At 31.1% G+C, this 18,836-nt stretch overlaps 2 protein-coding genes across 2 annotated transcripts; one reads left to right on the top strand and one right to left on the bottom strand.

The window, feature by feature from the left end:
* Window positions 1–1,526: 1,526 nt before the first annotated feature.
* Window positions 1,527–7,130, top strand: LOC123219880. Its single transcript, XM_044641831.1, has 15 exons — window positions 1,527–1,545; window positions 1,741–1,841; window positions 2,944–3,066; window positions 3,286–3,324; window positions 3,404–3,499; window positions 4,036–4,116; window positions 4,202–4,320; window positions 4,416–4,517; window positions 4,683–4,802; window positions 4,954–5,016; window positions 5,168–5,234; window positions 5,589–5,642; window positions 5,719–5,808; window positions 6,555–6,593; window positions 6,693–7,130. The coding sequence occupies exons 3-15, from the start codon at window positions 2,950–2,952 to the stop codon at window positions 6,789–6,791; spliced, it is 1,086 nt and encodes a 361-aa protein (XP_044497766.1). The 5' UTR covers window positions 1,527–1,545; window positions 1,741–1,841; window positions 2,944–2,949; the 3' UTR covers window positions 6,792–7,130.
* Window positions 7,131–11,552: 4,422 nt separating this feature from the next.
* Window positions 11,553–12,529, bottom strand: LOC123220521. Its single transcript, XM_044642768.1, has 2 exons — window positions 12,274–12,529; window positions 11,553–12,147 (listed from the first exon to the last, which is right to left on the bottom strand). The coding sequence occupies exons 1-2, from the start codon at window positions 12,361–12,363 to the stop codon at window positions 11,878–11,880; spliced, it is 360 nt and encodes a 119-aa protein (XP_044498703.1). The 5' UTR covers window positions 12,364–12,529; the 3' UTR covers window positions 11,553–11,877.
* Between the last annotated feature and the right edge of the window lie 6,307 nt (window positions 12,530–18,836).

The raw sequence follows: 18,836 nt of genomic DNA, 5'->3' as shown, positions 1-18,836 counted from the left end.
AGTCACATATTTGAGTCTTAACTTTGAATTATAAATTCGAATCAAACCATTTTCATTTAAAATAAACTCGAATCACCTTTAATATTAGTTAGATGAATTCGAATCAAATTTGAACCGAATTATTTTTTATTTAAATCAAACTTGAGCCAATGGATGTTTAGACTCGACTCTGGTCATATCTATCCACCCCTCTAACTACTTCTAATTATAGACTCCATTAAAAGTAATTTCAGATAATCTAATATAATTTACAATTGATAAATATTCACATTATCTCTAAAAAGGTATTTATGTTTATTATATTTCTTAAAATCCTAAATTCTTAAGTATGGATGCTATGTTTTTAACTTTTAAATTCCAATTAGATAATATAATTATTAGCATTTTCTTTCATTTTTAAAAAATAATTTAATCATATACTATCATATCAATTAATATGAATAAATGGATAAAATTATTTTTATATGTAATATTTATCAACGAAAAAATTAGATAAAATTAATCCAACTCAAAGGGATAGTTTTTGTTTTAAACTTAACTACTATCTAATATATATATTTTTTTTAATTATTTAAAACCCATATTATAAAAAATGAACTTTATATACTTTTGGAATGATAAATTGATAATATTACACCTATAAATATTTTATATTATTTGAAAATAAAAAAATAATTAACTAAATACACGAAAGTAATTTTAGGTATTTGTTATTTCAAAAATAAATATTTTATTTTTATTTGTAAGTTAAAAAATTAAATTTAAACAAAAGAATTATTTATAAGATTTTATTAGAACTAAGTGACTTACGTAAGGTAAAATTAACCCAATTTATATTTTAAAATGAAATATAGAGAATTAATAAATAAATAAATAAATAAATAATATATTAAAGAAAGATGGAATGAAAATAACAGATAATATAATAAATAAATAGATAAATGCCAAGAACACGTCTCACATAAACCTTCAAAGGTTGTAATCATTGACGCTGTTGTTCCCCCAATATTTAGATTTAAGAATTTTGAATACCTCGTAGTTCATAAATTAACTATAAGACCCCCAAATTTAAAATCTTTTTGAGTATATGTAATTATCTTCATAATGTTAAGGGGATATTTAAAAAACCCAAGCAATTCAGAGTGGTTGCTTTGGTTTAGGTTTAAAGATATTCGTATATAAAATATTACAAAATCGAATTGAATAATATCAAAATTCAAATAGATCGATTTGAGTCGGGATTTATTATATAGTTTAGAAAACTCAACGTCAAATTAAATCTGTTAGTTATTTACAAAAACTATTAAGTTTGTTTAATTTTTATTTTTTAACTTGAAAATATTTAGTTTAATTTGAGTTAAAGACTGATCAATTCAATTTAAACCATCAAACATCAATGATAACTATTGGGGGGTTTTGAGTAATTTTAAAAATATTAGGGGCTTAAAAGTTCTTTGACTAGTTATGATTTTTATAAAGATCGTGCAGAAACGCAAAGAACAAGACTTGCTCAACTCGCCGTGTAAGTCGGGCTCATCATGCTTGGTCTCTCATCTCCTCCATCCATTCATATTACTTCCCTTTTGTATATAGGACCCTTTGGCACGTTTTTGCTCTGTGTTGTACTTCTAATCAACAACGTTGTTGCCTTTGTGTTGTTTTTTTCGTTTAACTTTCATCTATCTCTGTTTCTGTTATAAACTGCTTCTTCTAAAGCCAACAGCAAACCACTTTTGATAGGAATAAAACAAAGGCACCCTAGGTGAAAAGACGAAACAGCTCTTTTGTTCATTGTTGCTTTCTTCTTCAAAACGTTTCAGGGATATAAGTCAACGAGTTTTGTAAGTATTGGTTGATTTTTGTTTGTTTCTTTATTGCGGGTTTTTTTTTTTTTTAACTCGTTTTTGACATGGAGTTTGCGTTGTAATGAAAAATAAGGAATTCGATTAAGAGAATGGTTTTTGAAGTGATTATATAAGAACATAATTTTTATCTAGTATAACTTTTGAATGGTGAGTTTTGATTAGATTTTATTGTGTTCTGTTACGAATATTTATTAACGAAACTGCTTTGTTTTATGATGAAATTTAGTGGAAGCACTTTTGGGAAAAGTAGGAATTTGATAAGAGAATACTTTTGAGGTGGTTAAGCACTTTGATTATCTTTATTACAGCCGTAGAATGGTGAGGTATGGTTGGAGTTAAAATTAGAAAGCTAGAGTTTATGCTTATGTTGTCTTCTGGCTTTTTTCTCATATTCACTAAAGGTGCTTTGCTTTAGCATTATGTTTAATGATAAAAGCACCTTTTTGCAAACTCAAAAGAGCTTTGAAGGTTAAAATATTGTAAAGAAACAAACTTTGGCTAGTATTCATAATGTACTTTTGAGTGATTGGCACATTTGAAACTTTTATTAAATTTATTATAACGTGATGCCATTGATTGGTCAGGAAATGATGGAAAAGGGTTTAGATTCAGCTTGGTGGTGTTCTGAGACTGAGATATAGAATTTTGTAGGGTTGCAGTTTAGTCTCACTCTGTTTGTTTATGGTTGAAAATTTTCAAACTTGGTTTGAATTTCATAAATTACATTTTATAGTGATGAAAAGTTGGTGGTTTCCGTGTGGATTTTTATGTTCTTCAGCTGATTCAATTTTCAATTTTGATTGTAATTTCGATGTACACAATGTATAGATTTCATATTCAATTCCTTTATTAAGGACGAATGCCTGTCACTATTGCAGAAGCTTAACATGTTTATCTTTTACTTGGTGGCTGTTGTTGTTGGATAAATGCTTAATCTTTGCCCATGTTTTCTCAGCGAAAGTTTTCTTGATTAGTATAATACGTTTCCACCAAGCCTGAAGAGAAAGTTTTGTTTATATAGCTATTTGAATCATTGTGTCTTATCTTTTATTTTTTTTTGTCTGTTTAACCTTTTCAGGTATCCATGTTTCCTGATACTAAGAATGGGAGATCATGTTTCTGTGGTCTTCTTCCTGTGATTTCCATTCTTTGTCTAATCTTATTAATAGGAAGTACAATCATAACACCAGACCATGAAATGGTATGAAATCATATGTTTACAAAAATATATTATTCAATTCTGCAGTATTTCCCATGATATCAGCTGTTTCATGGCTTTGAAACAAGCTAACACATTTCCTAAGTTCTTTTAAAACGGCACCAAATTTGTATGTTTCTGATATTATGCACGACCTGAAGCTTTGACTTTGAACGCTGATGCAACTTTGTTAATTAGTATAACATTGGTTCTGTTGTGCAGAAGGTTGATGTTTTGCCTAGTATATTTAAAGGATGCAAGGTTTGTTTTCACTTCCCTGCAGACTCTTATCTAATCAGTTCTTAGGGATTTGTTACTTATTTTTATTTTACTGTTTTAGTCTCAATGCTGGCCTCCTGGAAGTGAGAAATTACCTGAAGGCATTGTCGCAAAGACAAGTAACTTGGATATTCGGCCATTATGGGGCTTTCCCAAGGTAAAGACCATTGAGATGAACACTGGATGTTTCAATAGATGTTATCAAGTCATTTGAATATCCCAAATTTTTTTAATGAAATTTTTTGAAATAGAATTTAAGAATCATAGGGCCATTTCTCGGTTTAATTTGTAAAAATCTTAGGATGACAAAATACTTCTCAGTAGATGAACTTGTCCTTTCTGCCTTAAATATTTTTTTTGTATCTATATTCAATTATGTTACTTCCTACTGCAGACTTTTGAAATTGTTGAAAATTTACCAAAGGTAGAATTGTAAATGTCTTAGCTTCACTGCCAGAAAACAGTCTTAGTCAACTCTATCAGGATAGATTTTAAAACAAAAACTGGTTAATAACTTGTTACTTTTTTGTAAAAAGAAAAAGAGATACATTTTTTTTACCATATCCTTAATCTTAGATTATTGGAAAAAAGTACGGTGATTAACAGACTTGGTTAACATGAAACCTGGTTTTCTGCATTGCCTTGTTGTTTTCTTGACATCACTATAAGGTTGACTTGTACCAATTTGGGCAGAGGGACAATTCTTCTATCAACTTATTTGCAGCAGCCGTTGGAATCAAACAAAGTGATCTTGTGGATAAAATGGTCAAAAAGGTATGTAATGACATCAATGCCTTTTTTATTATTATAATGTTCTTCTGCCTCAATATTTGCTTTATTGTCATTTTCAAATTTGCAGTTCCTGTCAAGTCACTTTGTTGTGATGCTTTTCCATTATGATGGAATTGTTGATGAGTGGAAGAATTTTGAATGGAGTAAGCGAGTCATACATGTTTCTGCACAAAGTCAAACAAAGTGGTCAGTTGCCTATGCCTCTAACTACATTGTCAATTCTAGGATAAGGTTCATTGTTCTGATATGTTCTCCTTGGTATTTTGCTTCTCAATGAGTAGGTGGTTTGCAAAGCGTTTCTTACATCCAGATATAGTTACAGAGTATGGTTATATTTTTCTTTGGGATGAGGACCTTGGAGTTGAAAATTTCAACCCTGAACAGTAAGTTGATCGGACCACAAATTGAAAGTTTAAAATCAGAATTGCTTTCTCTTACCACCTATGTTGAACTATTTGAGTACAAAGCTATTTGGATATATCACAGAGAAACCAATATAACTTAGCTCACAAACTTGACATCATCTCTTTGAATATTGGCAATTTCAGCTATTTATCAATCATCAAGAGTGAAGGGCTTGAGATATCACAGCCAGCATTGGACCTTTCCTCATCAGAGGTGCATCATCTGATTACTGCAAGGGGGAGGGAATCATCAATCGTCCACAGGTCCTCCTGTTGACTCTTTCACTCTTTTTTTTTCCCCTTAATTTTCCTGGAATAGATTGTACAGTCCCAACAGTAGAACTTGCTAACCGTGACATATCAGTTGCTAACTCTTGTAGCTTGTACCATACATCTTGATCCATGGTGTCTGCAGGAGGACTTTCAAGCCTGGTGTTAATGGGTGTGACTCAAAAAGCATGGCGCCTCCGTGCACTGGGTAAATTCACTTGTAAAGTTCGATATTTTGATTGGCATAGATGACTGGATTTTCTTTTGGAGCTATCTTAGGAATATCATTTCTTGATTATTTAAGTGCCAGAAAGAAACTTATTTCTGTTAGGAAACTAAGTTGAAAACCCTTGTTATAGGTGGATTGAAATGATGGCCCCAGTTTTCTCAAGAGCTGCTTGGCAATGTGTATGGTATATGATTCAGGTGTGCATTGTACTATAATGTTTTTCGCTCATTTTGACTTTTATTGTTTTTTCAGTTTTTGGGTGGGGTTTAATGTGAAATTTGATAGTACATACCTGTAGTTTTAGGTCAAATGGAAGGAAACTCTTCTTGAGATATATTTCCTGAAGTTTTAGTGAAAAAAAAAAAATTAGTTAGCTCATCTACATCACTTTTCTAAAGAGATGTCTGATGATGTAATATGATGAACTTAGATCAATGAAAATACTCGTTGGTTGATAATGTTTACCCTTTTTAAATTGGTGGAACATATTCATGTTATCTCACATCCTAGTTAACTCATGTACATCACGTCCTCTTTATGTGTTTTCACAGAATGACTTAATTCATGCCTGGGGTCTAGATAAGCAGCTTGGGTACTGTGCACAGGTAGCTTAATGTAACCATTATTCTTTTACATCCAGTACTTCGGCTTGGGCTGTTGCATAATGATCTCTTTTGATAGGGTGATCGAACTAAAACTGTCGGTGTGGTTGATGCTGAGTACATAGTTCATTATGGTCGCCCTACACTTGGACACAAGGATGAAAATAAGGTAAGAAATATGATCTCCTTGTTACCAAATTAAATACTCTAATACTTTCATAGGTTGAGCAATTTCCTTGAGCCAGTACTAGCATGTTGTCAAAACCTTCATCAAGATTTCGACATCTGATTAATCTGCTTAGATTGCTGTAGAACCTGTTTTTTTTTTTTTAAATTAATGGTTGTTTCCTGATTTATATCCCCAATGTAGTCATGTTGAAAGATTCAACCAAAGGTCTAGTTTGCAATGGTTGAGGACTATATATTGATGAAATTAGCACTGTAAATTAATTCTATGAACATGCACTCCCGGTTTTTATTTTATCGGAGAAACAAATCATTCTCGGAAGAATATGTTCTGATATGGTAAAAGTAGCATAGAGTTGGTGCTTGAAAGACTCAAACGCAGTCTTGTGCCCTTCATGAAACTTGTAGCCAGGACATATCCCGACTTAGCAGTTAATTTTCTCCTAAGTTATAACCTAAAAAGATCTTGCTTTCTCATTTTTAGATTTGAAGGGGACTTATGTAAAAAAGTCATATTTCCTTGGTAGGGAAAATATTTTCCACTGTTCAGTTTAGTACTTCAATCGATGTTCATCAGTGCAGAAAATTTTGTCTACAAATGTCTGTCATTAGTTCTGGAACAGAAAAATTATCAAGAGTACTAAAATCTGTCTCTTTTTCAAACCTTTAAGTCCCTTACCTCGTATTGTCATCAATAGAACTAACTTTTTTTGTCGCTCTCAATTGCAGGGAAGACATCAACGTCGACACATAGATCCTAGAGTGGAAGTATTGAAGCTAAACTTATCTGTGGAAATGGCTTTCTAAACTCAAATAGAACACCAAACTCAGTGCTTTTTTATTTTTTTGTTTTAAATGTTTGAACAGGTGAGGAGACAATCCTACATTGAATTGGATATTTTTCAGAAGCGATGGAAAAAAGCTGTGGAGGAGGATCAATGTTGGAATGATCCGTATGCTCAATAACAGATGAGCGAATGCGAATGACCTACTGCAATCTTTTTATGGAGCTGTCTCAAACATGTTTCTTAATGCATTACATACAATTTTTGACCAAAAAGCTGGAGGCGGCTGGTGCCAAAGTTGAAGAATACTTTGGAAATATTTCAAAGCTGCTATAGAAGAGATATTGAGCTTGAAGGTTTGGTGATTTAAAACACATAAATACAAGTATAGTCTTTATCTTGGTATATAATATAATTCAGAGTCTTGTAATTAAATTATTCATTGTTCTCTTGCTAAAATAAGGGGGAATGAAAGGTTGTAGATACAAACAAAAATATACTAAAAGTCTCTTTTTTACTATTTTGTTATTGTTATATGACTTAAGAGATTCATCTTTCATGAGGTCTGGAAATATTTTTGGGGGGTTTAGAGAATAATCAATAAATGAGGGGGTTAAAATAAGAAAAATGAATTTGAGAAGTTGGTATTTGTGGGTATAAAGAGGCCAAATTCTATATAAATTCTAAGAGTTTCTTTGGGTGTGGTATCAGGTCTGCCCTGCACAAGCCTATTTGATTGGCTTTGGTTGAGTAAATCTCTTCAATTTTTTTTTTAAAATAACTATTTAACCCTTCTATTGAAATTACTAATATATCCTTAGTAGTTTTAAAAATTTATCATTTAGTTTTTCAATCAATTTTAAAATGTTGTATTTTAGTGTAACTGTTATTTTTTAAACTATTTAGATGCATTGAAGTTTTAGAACTTTTAAAAACAATTCTAAACTTTTTCTAATTTCTAAAAAAACCTTGAAAATTTAAATATACATACTTAGTATTTTTAAAAATTACAATTTTTGCAATTTAAACAAAAAAAAAAAGATAAGAGTAAATAAAAGAATAAGAGAAAAAATAGAAAATAGAAAAATCTATGTAAAATAACTTCTTACTTTTTTCATTTAACGAAATTCACTAATAAAAATGGATGATAAGTCTTTTAAAGAAATCTGTCATTTTAACAATAATAAAAATATGTATATTCATATTTAATACACAGATGATGTATTATAATGTGATTGAGTGATTTATATTAAAAATAAAATAACATCCAATTATATAATGACACATCATCTATATCTACGAATTATATAAAAAAAATAAGTATATATAACATTACTCTTTTAACAAACCTTAGATGAGAAATAGTCTTTTGACCTTTGAAAAACCTCCAATAATCTTACCAAAAATTGGTGATATTACCATATGAAAGATAGTGTCATCATCCACCAATTATTAATTGAGTGATGAAGCTAGGCTAGCATAAGGGTTGGCTGATGGCAGTAACACTACTTTCCAATAATTTGGTTTGATAATCAAACATTATGGTATCATGGTCATGGGAAATATTTCAGTTATCTATAAACAATATTTTGATGACCAAATGACTATTTTCTACCTAATCCACTTCTATTGATTAGAAGAGTGGGACTATAGGAAGGATCTAATGGAGGCCCAAGAGAGAGTTTTTGTTAAGGGGTTGATGATGAGAGGATTCTGGGGGCTAGGTCTTGTGATTGGGAGACAAAGTCATTTGTGTAGGCATGAGAGGCCATCGTTATAATAGTGGAACCTTGTGATGTTTAGGGTTTTGTTGCAGAAGGTTGATGGCACCAATGAAATTGATGACAACCAGATAACAACAATCGCCCCACCCTTATATTATACTCTCCTCTCAATGGACATTGTATCCCTCTTTTTCGTCAATGAACAATGTTATATGTACACACTTTTCACATACAATTTAGATTTATAGATGATACGTTATAATATAATTAAGTGTTATTTTATTTTTAATTTAAAATTATTCAATCGTATAATAATATATTATCTGTATACACAAATTCTGTACTATAAATGTATACACGTAATTTTATTGTTTGTGAACAATATCACTACACTTACTCTTCTTTTCCATTTTGCCCTCAGAAGCTTGTCAAGTGTTCTGAAAAAGCCATACCGACATAAAAACAACACCCCACCACCACAAAATATCTAAAATGAGTAAAATTGCCACCGACTCAGTAGCTCTCTCCTGTTATTCTTTCTTTTCACCACCATAACAAGAACTAGAATTCTTGGGGTCTTATGAGTTTTGTTTTACTTCAGGTTTGAACAAAAGCCCGGGGTTCTCAGCCTCTCAATGGTGAGCCCACTTGAGGTACTTCATAGAGATTATTGTACCTTATGTCCAAACTCACTATCACCAGAAAAATACCCTTTCATCTTCAAAGCCCAACTTGAAAATTGATTATAAGACAAATTTAGAGTATCTTTTTGACCTCTTAGGTTGAGTAGAAATTCAGGTGGTCTGAAAATAAATCTAAATGATTCAAGTCTTTGGGAATTTTAGTTTGGTCAGGGATTTAAACCAAGAGAGAGTCGTATGAGAGATCGAGTACCTCCAAAGAGATTGGCATGTATTGGTTTAGAGAAGTCCGTGAGCAGGATTAAGTTGAGTGAGTTCAAGAGGCCTAGGTCTGAAGATGCCCAATGACAGAGGGTTTGAGTATGAGTAAGACCATGGTTCACATGAAACACTGGCTTTGTTCTCTTTTTTATTTCATTATTTATTATTTATTTTAAAATTTATTTTTCATATAAAATGACCTTTCCATCTTTTCACATGATGGGTTTTATAAAAGAAAGTGAATAACGAATATATATATATACACACACACACACAAACTCTCTCCATCTCTCATTTGTTGCTATTTTTCTACCTGTGTTGGGCCAATATTATAGAGAATCATGCACGGATCACATGCCAGCTTTATGATTCCAGCTTGCACCTCAATTTTAGGAAGCAAGTCACTCTCAACAAGTCAAACTAAATGATAAAGATAATCTCTGCATCATCAAATCAACATTATACGTAGTATTCATTTCTCTAATCAGAATTTGAGTCACATTCATTAAAGAGAAAATGGATTTTTATGATAAATGACAAAGCAGAGATGAAATATAAGTCATAGTAAGTAGGAAAGGGAAATAGAAGTAACAAAAACAGGAGATGAAATATAAGTCATGGTAAGTAAGAAAGGGAAATAGAAGTAATAATGGGCACATCACACTTTGATTGTAATTGGTCCATGGAAGTTCACATGGGTTGTTGCTCATTGTCATCACATAGGAGGTCAATGAGATTCCCAACACACACTCTTCTCAAGGCACCAAACTCAGATCAGATGTGTGCCCTCTATACTTTGCTGGCATGTCTCTCTATATTGGGTAAAAGACTATTTCCACCCAAGTTTTAATTAAATCTCAAAAGGACACCCGCGATAGTTTAAAAACCTAAATTTCTACTCATGGGCAAACTTCTGTTAAAATTTTTAATTAGAAACAAGAATAATATAATGACACTATTATACTACTCAAATTTTACTTCTCCCAGGCTAACAGTTTTTCATGATCTAAAACAACAAATTTAAAATATGAATGTACACACAGGGTTCTACTACAATACCATTTTGATGAAAAAGTTAAGGTAATGTACATTCTAAAAACAAGAATACCAGAATATGAATATAGACATTGTGATTTGGGATTGAATTAATAACATTACTTAACTTTGAGAACAGTTATGATACCACGCTCACAATTTTGAATCATCAATAATGTTATCAAGCTAGCACAATAGCTAAACCCTAAATACAGATATACAAATTAATGGTCTCTCAAGAACTATAAAGCTTCCCACTTTATAATTTGAAAGAAGTAGCTGGAAGTAATTGCTACCATCCAATATCCGCCCACCTCAAGTATGGGTTGGCTTCAGCTAAAAGCATTAATATCATTCTCATGAATCTTCAGCCAACCAACCTATAAAACTCATCTCTTTAAGAGATCTACACCAGCAATTAGCACTCATTCATTTAAGGTAATTTAAAACTAGCCTTTCTTTGTAGCCCTCATTTACCCCTCTGAAGGTGGGTGCACCATTTATCTATTTAAGTATCAAAGTCATCAACATAAAGATGGGTGTAGAAGTTTGGAAATAAGGTATCTCCTTGACCTCAATAGCTAAAAAGCTAAGACACTAAAAGGGAAACATCCCTGATTATCACTGCAGTTCTAACCAGGTCAAGTATCTTCTCATTATCTAAGTTGAATAAAACTATGGATATAAACAAATTATACAATCTTATTTGTACAAACTGAGACAAAAACTTGTGATTGGGTAATGTGATTGTTTAGCTTTTTTCTTATTTTAAAATCACTCAATCAGATGTTACCATCCTAGTTTGTCCATGTAACATTACTCATCTAAGTTTGCCTCGATAAGACTCAAACTTAATCTATCGTACAAATCAAGAATGGATACTAATTCACAAGGGACACACACAAAATCAAGGATCTTTCCATAGTCTGAGGTTTGCCTGAGTACTTGAATTTATAATTCAGGATCATACATTCAATCACTAAACATAATGATTGCATGTCACACAATCATATATATAAAGGAAAAGTTCTAATTCTCAAGCAACGCATACAAGGAGTAAAGAGTAGGAAGAAATAAAATTAAAGCATTGAGTAAAGGATGCAGGGGAAAACATTGGTGGAAATTCAGAAAAGGATAGTGCAAATAATATATTAAATAAAAAGAAATACCCCACACGTTGCTAATTGCACATGTGCAATACACCGACCAGAAGATATTAATTAAAAACACAAATTAAAATAAAATAAAATAATAGAAAGATATCTTAATGTTTGTCATGAGTACCTCAACAGCCCTTCTTAGCACTAACATTAAAATAATGTTTAAACAAAGATTAGCTTCTTAAACAAAGGACCATGCCTCCTAAATACGCATAAAATGCTCTAATTATTATAACTATTTTTTTTTTCCTAAAAACTAAAAGCAATCCCAAAACAATAATATTACTTGCTAACAACACTTACAATAATAAATAATGACAAAAATTATAAACAAACAAATCAAGAACAGATATTCTTTCTTTCTTTCTTCCTTCCTTCCTCATTTCACACTTCCGAGCATAGATTAAAACTTCTTCTTTTTTTTTTTTTGTGAAAAGAGATTTTTCTTAGATATGGCAGCCAAAACAATTACAGGCCTTGGGAGTGAAAGAACAGAACCCAAAAGGCCTATTTGGAATGTTGCAATTTATAGCATAGCAACAAGGAGATGCCAAACACAAGCCTTTAGCTCCTCCACAGCAAGTACAAAGAGCACATATCTGAAAACTATTAAGCTTTCTTCTTGTTTCATTCACCATCATCACATATTTCTCCTCCATTAGAGGCACCATCAACCTCTCTTGGCTTCTATTCTTCTCCAAGGAAGACCCATTTGCCTCAAAATGATCAAGAAACAAAAATAGTAAACCACTCAATACACAATAAACCCACAATAATTTTTCAATCTTTAAGACAAAAAAAGGCAAAAGATCTGAACTTTAAAAAAAAAAAGAAACACTTACTTCGGTTGGTGAAGTTGCTTCAATGGAAGAGATCACATCAGCTAAAATGAGGAGAAACAAGAGAGAGAGGGGCATTGTACAAGGAGACATGATGCCTTTAGAAGTGGGTTTTGATGGTTTTGAGCTAGAATGAGTGGGAAATTTAGAAAAGAGAGTGAGAAAGTGTTGATGGGTTGGGTTTGGGTTTTAGGTTTTGGACTTTGGTTTTTTGGTCTCTCTGATATGATTTTTGATTTGATGTCTAAAGATATATAAACAATATAAAATAATAAATAAAAGTTTAAGTAAAAAGTTGAAGTCTTTAAAGTCTCTGGGTTGGTTGACGGTGCGTGGGGTTTAAATAATTTGATTGGAAAAATAGAAAATGAAGGAGAAAAGTAAAAACAGTTGGTGCGCTTTTTGGACTACAAGTGAAGAGAGAGAGTGAACTTGGAGTGTGAATGTGATTATGGAAGGCACCAACGGGGTTTGATTTAGGTAATATTTTATTATTAAAATAAAAAATTATTTTAAAAACAAATTATTTAAAATATTATTGAGTATAAATAATTATTATGTTTGATAAAATTTGATAGGTATAAATAATTATTATATTTGGTTAAAAATAATAAAAGATTATTAGTAAATTATTTTATTTAAATGTCTTTAAATATAATTATTTTTAAATATTTTTTATATTATTTGTCATATTAATTAAAAATAAATTTTTTTGTCTCAAAAAATTAATAAATAATAATATAATTATAATAAAATCAAGATTAGATCGGTAATCTTTAAATACCTAACGTGAAGATAATAATCAGATTACCACTTATATTACTTGTCACGTCAGTATTGGTAATAAAAGATTACTGTAATCTTTTATTACTAACAAACCAAACAAATGAATAAAAGATAGATTACCAAGGTAATCTTAAAAAACTCAAACCAAACACCCCCCAAATGTATTGCATAGCACACAGGTGATTTAGGATTTGATTCGAACTAAATTTATTTGAGATCGAGTTTAAATTTATTTTGAATAAGTTTGAAACAGGTTCAATTCAAGTGAGTTCGAGCATCTGAAAGTTTAATATTTTTGAACTTGAACTCTAAGTTATTTAGTTTATCAAACTCGTGAGTTTAAAAATTTTGATATAAAATGATATTGTTTTGATAAATATATATTAAAATAACATTATTTTGATAACGAATTAAACTAAATGCTCAATTTGAGCTTGAGCTGAAGTTTGATTTCATACAAATCGAGCTTAAGTGGGCTCAAATTTGACTCGATTCGAATCTAATTTTAGTAATTTACATTTTATCACGCAAGATTTGACCTTAAAATCTTGGCAAAATGATTTATTCCTACCCAAAGTTTACTTTTTTTTCTAAGTTCTCACTCATTATCTTTCAAAAAACTAAATATCTAACTATAAATTGTTAAAGTTAATCAAATTCATTAATTTTAGGGATAAAATTATTATTTAACCAATTATATTAAAAAATAAAATTTCATATTATTTTCTCTCATAAACTCTAAAAATTAATAATTTCTCTTAAACTAAAATTTTGAAAAATTACATATTCCACCCCATAGGGTTTCAATTTTTCAATGACTTTTTTGGGCAAATAGCCACCTTCTTCGATGCTCTCCCGACAAAGTGTTTCCCTCTCTAGTGTCGTCTCTCTTTCCCTGTCATCTCCTAGTGCACCAAACAACATCTTTTGGATTAACGATTCATCTAGATGAAGATGATTCATTTGGATGAATCATTCATCCAAACAACGTTGTTCAATACCCTGGGGAATGGTTGAGAAAGAGAGATGACGCTAGAGAGGGATAAACTTTACCAGGAGAGCACCAGAGAAGGCGAATGTTTGTTGAAAAAAAACTCACTAAAAAATTAAACCACTAGAGGGGTGTAATTTTTCGAAACTTTAGTCCATGAGGAATTGTTAGTTTTTAGAGTTTAGAAGAAAAAATAAGATAAAATGTTAAAACTAATGAATTTTATTAACTTTAAACACCTATGAGTGAGTATTTAAGTTTTTGAAAGATAATGAATGAGAATATCGGGAAAAAGTAAACTTTACATGGGAATAAATCCTATGGCCTAAAATCTTTTTGTACATTAAATTATGTTTTTTTAAATCAATAATTAGGTTTGAAATTTTTAAACAAACCCTTTTATAGACTTAAAAAATCAAGCAGGTCACCCAGAGGTAGACACGTCCGAAGCACGAAAAAAAGCCCAGACACGATAAAGTTCGGTCCGACACTCTACAGTGTCGGGCTAGGGCTTAAGGCTCTAATATTAGGCCCATGGGTTGGCTCGGCCCGATCCGACCTGATACTGTTTATAATTTTTTTTTCTGGGCGACATAAGCAAAACAAAAGGCAGTAGAAGCAAATTTCTGTTTCTGCCTTGGTTTGCTTTTGCCCTGCCAGGCAGAAGCCTCTGCATAATTTTTTTTTTTTTTAAAATTTAATAAATCTATTTTATTTTCCTTTATTTTTACTTTTATTTATAAATCTTTTAATCACTCAATTTCAATTATTTCATTATATTTTCAATCTCATTAACTCTTTTTCGAAAAATATCTAAATTCGTAAATAATAACTCTTTATATTTACAATTTCATTTTTATTTTAATTTTATAATTACAAATTATTATAAAATATATAAATTCACAAATAATAATTATTTATTTTTGAAGAATTCAGAGATTTAAATGTAGTAGATGAGTAGATAAATATTATATAGTAGATATATTTTATTTATGTTTTGTAACTTATACCGTATGTAAATTAATTTATTTGTACTATGTTATCAATTTATAATATTTTTCATCATATAACTATGATATTCCTCCACCACAAGTAAGAGATTATAAATAAAATATTCGAAATACTGTTATCGGTTTTAATAATTGAAAAAAATTTATGTTAAAAAATTTTAATTAAATTTTTTTAAAAAAAATTGATTAAATGGGTCGCGTCGGCCCGATTAAAGCCCAACCTGGCCTGGCACGATTAAGGTCCATTATTATATGGGTTGGGTCTTAAGCCTTTATATTCCAATGGACTGGCCTGACCCGAAGGCCCGTTACTATTTGGGTCTTAGGCCCGACACTGTCCATTAGCCCAATGGGTTGAGCCGGAGCTGGCCTAGCCCGGCCCATTGACATCTCTACCCAGAGGTACTTGTCCAAAAAACAGGTACAGATTTTAAGGTTTTAGCCTATACCCGTAAAATATATGTTTTTTCGGACAGATCAAGTATACCCAGAGGTAACTTGCATTATTTTTAAAAAATAAATTTTTTTAATTTTTTGATTATCTAAGAATCTCATTTCTCAGCTTCACCAATTCAAATGTCATTCGTCCTTCTACCAGTTTTAAGTCCACCATCTTCTTCCTTCCATCTCTCCGTTTAAACCATTTTTTTGCTGTAACTATTCTTCTACCAATTCAAAAATTTTTCTTTTTCATTTCTCATTTCTCTTTTCGGTTATTAATTTTAAGACTTTTCTCTTCTGTTCTCATTTGATCTCACATTCTCATTTCTCAGATGAAGAGTTTTTTAATTTCTGGTTTTTCTGAATTTTGAGGAAACAAAATAATAATAATGAAATGATTGAGAAATCTTGGAGTGCTGTGTGAGCAAATTGTTATCATGTGAGAGGTTTTCTTTCTTTCTTCCTTTCTTTCTATCTTATCTAAAAGATTTGGCTTTTCCTACTTTTTGTTCTTAGTTTTTCTCCCCCTTTTTGTTTTCCGCTACCAAATGAATGGTAAGTTGATCATCAGAGTTGTTTGAGCTTAAAACAAATATTGTTTGTCGTTAATTATTTGTAAATGGTTCTTGGTAATTAGATGAGATAATAAATTCGTGAATATATAGTGAAGAATTTATGAAAAATTATTAAAATTAAAATTAAAAAAAAATAATTTGGATACCCATGGATCTATCCATATCTGTATAGGTTTAAATGTTTCTATTCAAATAAATCGATTTATTTTGACCCCTAGCTGTTTTGACCCAACCCAATCTACCCATTTGTTAAGTCTATTAAAAATTTACAAATTAACCCCTATAATCTTAAGTATTTTCTTATCTTCGTTAAATAGTTTATTGAGTTTACTTATTACATTCATCCACACAACCTAACAACACGATACATAGATCGAGATCTTTTAATTATTATTTGTCCAAAAGTTAACTCAAAACATGGGGATATATGATGATAGTGATAAAAATAATGGAGATGTTAGATAATGGTAAAGATGATTATAGTGATGGTAGAGATCGAATTGATTATAAGGATGGGCTTGGCCTAATATTTCCAAAAAAAATTCAGATTTAAGAGGTGACTCAAACTTATCTTGAACGGGTTTGATTCGCCCTAACGAAGAAAAAGAAAATGAGAACAAAAAAGAAAAAAGAAAGGGGAAAAGAGAAAAAAAGATAATTATAATCTTTGTAAGGTCAAACATTGGATGAAAAAATGTAAATCAATCTATTTTGCCATTATTCAGATTAGCCATTTGATTATTGAGTATGAATATAGAGCAATATAATAAATTTAAAGAGAAATATCAAAATTAAGATATTTTTTAAGTTGTTATTTATTTGAATTGGGTTATTAATTATTATGCCTAATTTATCCTAAGGCAGTTATTTTTTGTGTCAGTTGAATAATTTTCTAGATATTAAATTGGAATAAATTGATAATTTGAATGAGTAATAACAATTAATAGATATAATAATTACAAGCTTTTTTTTTTCGATTTAAGTTTGTAAAATCAATTTTCTCTTTCATTTATCAAATAACATGTTAGTTTTATTACTTTATTAATATCATTTACACCACTAATATTATAAATAAATTCATTTTTCAATTAATTACTTTAATTTTCTTTTCTCTCAAAATGTGTATGCCAGAATATTCTCATAAGAAGAGACCTCAACTTACATAGGTTCGCCACTGTCCTCGTCCATTTTAAAATTTTTTGGGCGGTGAAGCGTTTGGAAGTGCGGGGCAGCCTGACTTCACCAGCAAGAATATGTCCAACGTTCTGTTCAAATCTTGTGGCTTTTGTATCAACTGTGGAATTAGATGGACGGTGTGATTGTCGGTCAAGTCCACTAGCTGGAAAAACCATAACAAAGGCAACAACCGTAGCTCAATTATATGCAATAATCCCTCAAAGGCAAAAGAGAGAGATTAATCTTCAAAATTAATATTGAAAACTCCTTTCACTACTTTGGCTATATAATGAAAACAAGACGCTTACGCTGTCGAATACCAACTAACTTTACCTTTCACCGAGATCATTACATCATAAGATCACTATGATTTATAGACACTTGTATGAGGTTAATTAATCTAATTAAAATCCTAAAACAATAATTCAGATGGGAGTCAACATTACAATAAACTAATCTAATCAAAATCTTACATTAAAAGTTATTGTCTAACCAAATCAGATAATAAGAGTTAACATTGCAAATTAACCTTATCGAAATTTAGATAAAAGGTAACATCGCCCTGATAAAGTTCTCAAAGATTGCTTGACAAAAAGGGGAGAAAATTGGTTTTGCCTAGCTACCTCATTCATCTAGATTCTAGTGCCTAAAATTATGGGCCCATTGATGTGTGATGAATTTCAACAATTTTACATGGACCCAAATTTAAGTTTAACAAATATTATATAATACCATTAATATGAGAGTTGGAGGTTCAGGAAAGAAACAGAAGCTGAGGAAATCATAGATATGGTAGGACTTACACAACTTCAAAAGATCAACAATTCCTCCACGCTCCCCTTCCCTAACCAACACCTTCGTCAGCTCGGTCCTTTCCTCTTTTCTTCAAATCTTAGACAGAAAAAAGAAGGGGCCACCGAGTATAATGAGAGCATGTAGCAAGAATTCAGATATTTTAACTTAAAGAACATAATTTAATATTAGACCTCAACATTCAACATTTAACAAATCAGACTGATATAAAAATAGACTGTTATCCCCATTGATCCATGGCTGCAGATATTGACTCTAACAAAACAATAGGGATGTTTGTAACTTTCTTATCTCTCAGGGGGGTGGATGATGCTTAGGGCTGGACTCGAGCCGAGCCAGCTCGGGCTCGAGCTCGGCTCGGCTCGGTTCGAGCAAACGATTTATCGATCGATAATTCATAAAAATAAATCGATTCAATCCATATATATACACAAAACGATATCGTTTTGATATGAAAAACGAGCCGAGCCGAGCCGAACTCGAGCCGACCATAAATAGACCGAGCCGAGCCCAAGCTGGCTGCGAGCCAAGCTCGGCTCGGCTCGAATCCAGCCCTAATGATGCTGCCAACCAACTCCTTTCTGCATCAAATCAATTTATATATAATTTATAAAAAATAAATCATTCAAAGAATATACTGATATGCTTCAAGAAAACAGTGCTTCTAAAGTGCCTTTAGGTGAGGTTGTGAAATGTTAACAACATAATCATGGGCAAAATTATTTGACTTTTCCTAAAATCTAGAAAAGTTTACTGAGCAACTAAAGGTGAATG

Source organism: Mangifera indica, chromosome 7 (genome assembly GCF_011075055.1).
Source record: "Mangifera indica cultivar Alphonso chromosome 7, CATAS_Mindica_2.1, whole genome shotgun sequence".
Taxonomy (NCBI): Eukaryota; Viridiplantae; Streptophyta; class Magnoliopsida; order Sapindales; family Anacardiaceae; genus Mangifera; species Mangifera indica.
The sequence above is the reverse complement of the archived record's forward strand: the minus strand, read 5'-3'. Positions and strand labels throughout refer to the sequence as shown.

Bases quoted from the DNA above. Each gene is read 5' to 3' on its own strand.
- LOC123219880 (XM_044641831.1), top strand. From the start codon at position 2,950: ATGTTTCCTGATACTAAGAATGGGAGATCATGTTTCTGTGGTCTTCTT. The intron at 3,325-3,403 runs GTTTGTTTTCAC...TTACTGTTTTAG, and splicing joins GTATATTTAAAGGATGCAAG to TCTCAATGCTGGCCTCCTGG. The intron at 6,594-6,692 runs GTATTGAAGCTA...ATGTTTGAACAG, and splicing joins ACATAGATCCTAGAGTGGAA to GTGAGGAGACAATCCTACAT.
- LOC123220521 (XM_044642768.1), bottom strand. From the start codon at position 12,363: ATGTCTCCTTGTACAATGCCCCTCTCTCTCTTGTTTCTCCTCATTTTA. The intron at 12,148-12,273 runs GTAAGTGTTTCT...GATCATTTTGAG, and splicing joins AAGCAACTTCACCAACCGAA to GCAAATGGGTCTTCCTTGGA.